Source organism: Macrosteles quadrilineatus, unplaced genomic scaffold (assembly GCF_028750875.1).
Source record: "Macrosteles quadrilineatus isolate MER2022 unplaced genomic scaffold, UCM_ALF_1.0 Scaffold_2__2_contigs__length_208266976, whole genome shotgun sequence".
NCBI lineage: Eukaryota > Metazoa > Arthropoda > Insecta > Hemiptera > Cicadellidae > Macrosteles > Macrosteles quadrilineatus.
In genome coordinates this window covers 8,507,750-8,515,654 of record NW_026542595.1, presented here as the reverse complement: position 1 = coordinate 8,515,654, position 7,905 = coordinate 8,507,750, and the positions used below count along the sequence as shown (strand labels likewise).

General features: G+C 37.5%; 1 protein-coding gene across 1 annotated transcript; it reads right to left on the bottom strand.

Annotated features, from left to right (window-relative positions):
- Positions 1-1,773: 1,773 nt before the first annotated feature.
- On the bottom strand, positions 1,774-7,317 carry LOC128987651 (uncharacterized). The gene is made up of 5 exons (XM_054408609.1): positions 7,284-7,317; positions 6,759-6,866; positions 5,870-6,343; positions 5,229-5,758; positions 1,774-1,851 (listed from the first exon to the last, which is right to left on the bottom strand). The coding sequence occupies exons 1-5, from the start codon at positions 7,315-7,317 to the stop codon at positions 1,774-1,776; spliced, it is 1,224 nt and encodes a 407-aa protein (XP_054264584.1).
- Positions 7,318-7,905: the final 588 nt, after the last annotated feature.

Below are 7,905 nucleotides of genomic sequence, written 5' to 3'. Positions count from 1 at the left end.
AGGCAGAACGGCAGAACTGCGGTATTGGTTTACCATACACGCCTGCAACGATGCGCTGCAAACCGCGCGACGAGTAGCTAAATGAACCGTAGAGTAAGTGAGCCTTCTAATATTTGTAGAGGGTTCACTTACTCTACAGATCATTGTGCCAATGAACTGTAGAGTAAGTGAGCCGTCTTCTATTTGTGTAATAGTTATCATGAAATAGGCTCGTATAGTATACGAGCCTACTCCTGTAATTTATTTAAATTCAGTATTTTGGCTCGTATACTATACGAGCTTATTCCTGAATTATTCAAGAATTCATACGCTTGGCTCATAGGCACAATGATCTGTAGAGTAAGTGAACCCTCTTAATTTATTTGATATTTTTGATCGGCTCGTATAGTATACGAGCCTGTAGTGCAAGTGAACCTTCAATATTATTTACGAAGCTCGTATAGACTATGATTTGTAGAGTAAGTGAGCCATGTGTTTTAAGAATTACATATTTGGAGGCTCATTGTGTCAATGATTCGTAGAGTAAGTGAACCCTAACCAAATTATTTTTGTTCATAGAATAAAATTATAAATGCCTCAAATTAAATTTTATATTTTAGCGAATTTCCCTATAGGGAAGTAGCTATTACCGTAGGTGGCACGGTAAGACCTTGACCCGGGACCGATTTACTTTTTCATTTTGATGTCCCCAGAGGCCAAAAAAACCATTCGTCCAAATTTTTATATATGTATATATATATATATATATATATATATATATAGATTTATATATAATATATATATATATACGTCCGTGAACGCGATAACTTGAGTAATTTTGGTCCGATTTTGATGAAATTTGGTTTAAAGGTGTAAAGCGAGATAAACTTGAATGAGTTCGCGAACCAGCATGATCGGACCATGGGAACGGGGCTTTAGGGGGGGTTTTATGGGGTAAAAATTGGTTTTTCTCACTTTTGACCCTCAAAACACAAAATTTCCCAATTTCTCTTTAGACCTTTTTAAAGAGCTTAAAAAAACAAATAATTTAGTATATAAAAGTATTTTTGTTCGATTATTAGTAACGGAGAAAATTAAAAAAATTGTAAATTTAAAATTCCCATGTTATTCTTATGGAGAATATTGTCAAATGTTGTAATTTGCTTGTTTATGGATATATTTTGATCAAACTTGGCAAATTTATTTATTTTGTACTAAGCTATCAATATTCTACTCAAAAACACACTTTATTAGGTTCCTTGTAGCAGCAAACCTAGGTACTCGTTAAACCTAATGTTATTAAAATATATTTAACTGAAAATCAATTCAGACAAATGGAAATTCGCTTAGTCGGCAGGTTTGCTGCGGCGGGGGTATTTTTATTATAAAATTAAACTATCATAACCTAACCAAACTAACCAGACTTGCTAACAATGAAAAATCAAATGAAGGTTTAACCGAAAAAAATATTTCTGTTCATAAATGGGTCAAATTCAATTTCATAATGTTTTAATTATAAAATTAAACCGTCATAACCTAACTAAACCAACCAAACTTGTTGATAATGAAAAAAATCCAATACAAAAAAGATAGTGCTTCGGGTGGGATTCGAACCCGGGTTCTTCGGATCATCACATCAGCCCAGCACTCTATCCACTACACCACCGAGGCCGTTGGCATCTACCGTATCGTCACGGTAATGATGTTCCCTCAGCCAATCAGAAGCCTCAAAATAATACTGAAGGCAACACTAATCCTGAAATAAAAATTCAGCGTAGCGGAGCGGTAGTGGTACTATAGACACTCGACGTTCTGTACCCACGAGCATCTCAGCTTCCACATGCACAGAAGGCCTTGGACTTGGAACAGTTCCTGCGATAACAGCTATTTGTGTAATAGCTTCACTGTATATCTTTAATGGATCTGTTTAGATGGGCCCGGCGCACACGATGTGACTGTTTTACAACAACTGTTGCAAACCAGTTGCGTCTGGAACCAGTTTGCAACTGAAACAAAACTTCTGTCCGCACACGGTGTGACTGTTTTACAACTACAGTTGCGTCTATTGTGATTGTGCAATCAGAGGAGTGCAAATTTAGTGCAGTTACGTTGTTTTAGCGAATTTCCCTATAGGGAAGTAGCTATTACCGTAGGTGGCATGGTAAGACCTAGACCCGGGACCGATTTACTTTTTCATTTTGATGTACCCAGAGGCCAAAAACACCATTCGTTAAAATTTTTTATATATGTATATATATATATATATATACGTCCGTGAACGCGATAACTTGAGTAATTTTTGCCCGATTTTGATGAAATTTGGTTTAAAGGTGTAAAGCGGGATAAACTTGAATAAGTTCGCAAACCAGCACGATCGGACCATGGGAACGGGGCTTTACGGGGGGTTTTATGGGGTAAAAATTGGTTTTTCTCACTTTTGACCCTCAAAACACAAAATTTCCCGATTTCTCTTTAGACCTTTTTAAAGAGCTTAAAAAAAAATAATTTAGTATATAAAAGTATTTTTGTTCGATTATTAGTAACGGAGAAAATTAAAAAAATTGTAAATTTAAAATTCCCATGTTATTCTTATATGGAGAATACTGTATTGTCAAATGTTGTAGTTTGCTTGTTTATGGATATATTTTGATCAAACTTGGCAAATTTATTTATTTTGTACTAAGCTATCAATATTTTACTCAAAAACACACTTTATTAGTTTCCTTGTAGCAGCAAACCTAGGTACTCGTTAAACCTAAAGTTATTAAAATATATTTAACTGAAAATCAATTCAGACAAATGGAAATTCGCTTAGTCGGCAGGTTTGCTGCGGCGGGGGTATTTTTATTATAAAATTAAACTATCATAACCTAACCAAACTAACCAGACTTGCTAACAATGAAAAATCAAATGAAGGTTTAACCGAAAAAAATATTTCTGTTCATAAATGGGTCAAATTCAATTTCATAGTCGGCAGGTTTGCTGCGGCGGGGGTATTAATGCTTAAGTGCGCTTACTACGTCGAACTCAGACGAAGAAGACGTTATTAGCTATTAACATATATAGATAATAAACGGTATTAGCATTCTAACACATACTTTCTCCCATAAGTTTGTCAACAACCTTTATCATGTGTAAGCAGTGAGAGTAAATCTATATATTAATTTGAAACTGTTTTTCTTTGTCATAGCTAAATTGAGAGAACGGCCTGGCATAGAAACTCGGTAGAGGTGTCTAAAGAAAGGTCTTGGTCTGTAGATGAGCCATCAAAAGAGAAACGTGGTAAATTCCCTTGGGGCTCTGCCCCAGTGGCCTTTGAATTCCCATCCCATGTTATTCTTATGGAGGAAAAACTGGGTTTTTGTCCCAGCTAATTTGAGAGAACGGCTGGGCCTAGAAACTTGGTAGGGGTCTCTAAAGAAAGGTCTTGAAATGAAATGAAATGCTTTATTTTCCATTAGGCATGAAATGCAATAGGCATCGTCAGAACAAATAACAATATACAATTTTCATAAAAATTAGAACTAAAATGCAAAAATCACACAGCAAACAAAACCAAAAACAAACCATGCACAAAACTACTGTCAAGACAAAACAAAACAATCTGTTACTTACGTACATAGGAAAAACTCTCTCACAGTCTCCTTGGGAATGTCGAAGAAATCGCTGGTTTTATAGAGTGGGAAAGCCAATAAAAGTGCCCGAAGATTGTTTTTGAATTTTCTGTTGGTTTGGTTCCAAGCTGTACAAGAAATGTGATTAAGAAGCCTTATTACGACAATCCAGCTCAAGCTACAGCAAATTTACAGCTAAACTTGGATGAAATTTCTCATTGGTTTAAAACATGGAGGTTCAAAATTAATGAAAATAAATCAGCACACATTACTTTTACCTTAAATCAGGCTACATGTCCTCCAGTATCCATGAACAATATTCACCTCCCTCAAGTAACGGAAATAAAATACTTGGGCATGCACTTAGATGCAAAGCTTAATTGGAAGGCACATATCTGGACTAAAAGGCAACATCTAAATTTAAAAACAACTAAACTTAATTGGCTTCTTGGATCTAAATCAAAACTCAGTACACAAAATAAATTGTTACTGTACAAAACAGTTTTAAAACCAATTTGGACTTATGGTATTCAGCTTTGGGGATCAGCAAGTACCTCAAACATTGAAATTATTCAACGTTACCAATCAAAATTATTACGTAAAATTGTCAACGCTCCTTGGTTTGTTACCAACAGAACACTTCACAATGATCTTCAAATTCGAACAGTAAAAGAAGAAATTACAAAATATAGTGAAAAATACATTATGAAATTGGAAAATTATTCAAATCATCTTGCACTTAATTTATTGGACAATCACAACACCATTTACAGACTGAAGCGACATACGATATTGGACCTACCATTCAGATTCGGCTAAGTGTTATCAAAATTCTCTTTGTTTGCTAGTGTTGACGGTGGTCAATCACTAGCTCATGTTCTTCAAGTTATTTTTGTATTACTAGTTATATCATTTGCTTATTGTTCAACTTGAACAGATTGTAAATTAAATAAAGTTAAAAAAAAGAAGCCTTATGCTTAACTGACTGGAATTTCTTTTTGTTTTGCTTAACCTAACATAAGGTACATCAATATTGTTCTTATTTCTGGTATTGTACATATGATAATCACCCCTACGACTAAGTGACTGGAGATCATTTTTTACATGCACAACTGAAACAAAAACATACAAACTACATACAGTCATGATTTCCTCATTTACAAAGAGAGGTCTGCAAGGGGCATCATACTCAGCGTTTGCTAGGATTCTTACAGCTCTTTTTTGTATTAGCAATACCTCATTAATTTCAGCAGACCCACCCCAGAGTCTGAGTCCATACAAAAGAACTCCTTGAAAAAAAGCTACATAGGCTTTTTTTAAACAGTTTTTATTTAGACAACTACTTAGACTTCTCAAAAGGAAGATAACTCTGGAAAGTTTACTGCAAACCAAGGTTATATGAGGGCTTCAAGTCAGTTTTGTATCAATGCAAATACCCAGGAGCTTAACAGAGGTCACATCTTGTTTAATGTTTTTCAGCGTAAAGACCAAAGATTGTGTTTTGGTTTCATTGAGAGACAAAAAGTTAGCATGGAACCAAACCGAGGCCTGTACAAGGGATTGCTCCATGAGTTCCTCAAGATTTTGAAAATTTTTTGAGCTATGAACCAGTGTGGTGTCATCTGCATAACAGACCACACCACCTTCAACATGACTGGGCAAATCATTCATCATTATTATAAATAGCAGAGGCCCGAGGACAGACCCCTGCGGAACACCATGGGCAACAGGACGAGACCGAGAGCACTGGCCATTCACAACAACCAGCTGCTCACGTCCCCCCAAGTATGACCGGAGCAGTTGCAGTTCGACACCTCCGATTCCGTAATGATATAACTTACAGAGCAGCACGTCATGATCCACAGTATCGAAAGCCTTACTGAGGTCACACAAGGTGGCCCCAGCAAAGCCACCCGACTCAAAGGAGCTCAAGACATGCTGAATCAGGCTGTCCACCGCATCCACAGTGGATAGACCGGCCCGGAAACCATACTGGGAGGCAGAGAACAACCCGTTGACTTCAAAATGTGAACACAACTGTGTTTTCAACAAGGACTCGAACACTTTAGACAGGATTGGAATAAGAGAGATAGGCCTGAAACTCCCGGGCTCGTCCCACGCACCTTTCTTATAGACAGGCACGACCTTCGATTTCTTCAGGCAAGCTGGAAAAACACCTTGTAACATACAATGATTAAAACAATACGTTAAAGGCCAGGCAATGGTAGTAATAATGCATTTTAAGAATTCACTAGAGATATTATGAACATCCTTACTCTTAGTATTTTTCATACTACGGACCACATTTATGACGTCATCACACCCCACTAGCCTCCATTTATGTTGGGTCTGCACCTGGGGAGATTGGCTCATCAGCTGAACTGCAGTAACCTCTGGAGTACCAAAGTCATCTCTTACCACTTGGACAGAGTCTAGGAAGAAGTTATTAAACGTATCCGGAGAAACGTTAGTCGACCTGGTAGTTAAGGGCTTGGTCTGGGAACGAATGATCCTCCAAGCAGCCGAACAAGGATTGGTAGCTGTTTGAATTTGTAAACCATAGAAGTTCTGCTTAGCTGCCTGCAGTTCTAGTCTATACTCCTTTTTCAAGTTGTTATAAGTAGTCTTTGCTTGCTGTGTTCTTTTTACTTTATACACATCATAAGCCGTGATCACCCACTTTTTCTTTGCTAAGATTTCAGGGGTGATCCTCTGAGAATTAGACTTCTTCTTTTGGCTTACACAACACACTTTACAGGAAAACAAAGGTTTAAAAATACATTAAAGAATGTATTAAAGTTTTTCTCAGCATCTGAGTACGTCAACAAATTGTGCCAGTTCACCCGGCTGAATTGCTCAGTAAAATCAAACACTCTTGCTTGAGTTAAGGGTGCAACAATAGTTTGTTTCTCTAATGGAGAGAAATTGTCTTCTTGAACCCTAGAAACAGCAAAAGATAAGATACAGGATCATGATCACTTACCGCCCAGGAAAGCACGTCAACTCCAAAGCGTCCATGACTCAAGTCTGTGGCTACGTTATATAAGCATGCATCATACCTAGTAGGTTGAAAATTTGTGCAATACAGGTTTAAAGATCTTAAAACATCACAAAACCGCACAGTCCTAGGATTTGCAAGGTCCAGCACATCAATGTTAAAATTACCTCCCACAATGAGGTTATACTTACTCCTTAAGTTTTCAAGGCTAAGGACAAGCATTTCCAAGGCAGAGATAAAAGCATCCATATTGCCAGCTGGAGGTCGGTAAACACCTACAACAAGCAGTTTAAGCGCTACAAGTGCTACACATGCAAACTCATGATGCATTTCAAGGCAAAATTGTGTAACGTCAATAACCTTAACACTATTTAAGAGTTGATCAGACACATACAGCGCAACTCCACCTCCTTTATGATCTGAGCGACAAAAGGAACTAACAGGGGAAAAGCCTTTAATCCGCTTAACACCTAGACTAACTTCACTCAACCAATGTTCAGATAAGCAGATGAAGTCGTGTGGATTACTCACCAAAGCAACTTCAAGTTCATCAGATTTCTTGTCAAGGCTACGTATATTACAGAATAAGAGTTTGTGAGAATCACCAAAGGTCCCTGATTTTATTGGTTTTGATTCCCTAAAAAAGTCTTTGTGTTAGAACTAATAGGCCGTTTTGGAATAAATTGACTCACAAAGGTCCCTTTGGGCCAGAAGCCAGCCTTCCATACCTTATCGTAGTCACTGGATGAGACACCTACCTTAAAAGAGGCATACGAGGGATACCTCGTAGATAGTTTTTCACACACAACGTCTTCTATACCACCCTTTTTCATAAAGTCCGGAAAGGATTCAACATTAACATCTGGCTGTACTCTTGAGACAAATAGCCAGGATTTTTTCTCCACAACTTTTAAGGTTAGGCCATTTACAGTTTCAAGTGAAGTCTTTGTTCCTATCATAGGCATAAGCTTATTACCAGCAAACCGTTTTCGCACAGGGAGGGATTTTACTTTGTCAGCAAAACTAGCCCTATTGCCTTCGAATGACTTAGTTTGAGTTTTAGGCTACCACTTTTTGCAGGGTTTGAGTTGAGGGCTCTAGGTACACTAGTATCTACAGTCTTAGATTTTACTAGGCCTAGGCCTGACGCTGATTTTATCTGCACGACTTCGGTTTCTTCAGAGCCAGCAGAAATCTGATTTGAATCAGAATCAGAAGCCAGCCTCTATGAGTACATTAACCTGTCGAGCTTTTTATTTAGCTGTGAGTTATCATCAACAACTCCTTTGACAAGATGTACTAAGTTTTCCACGA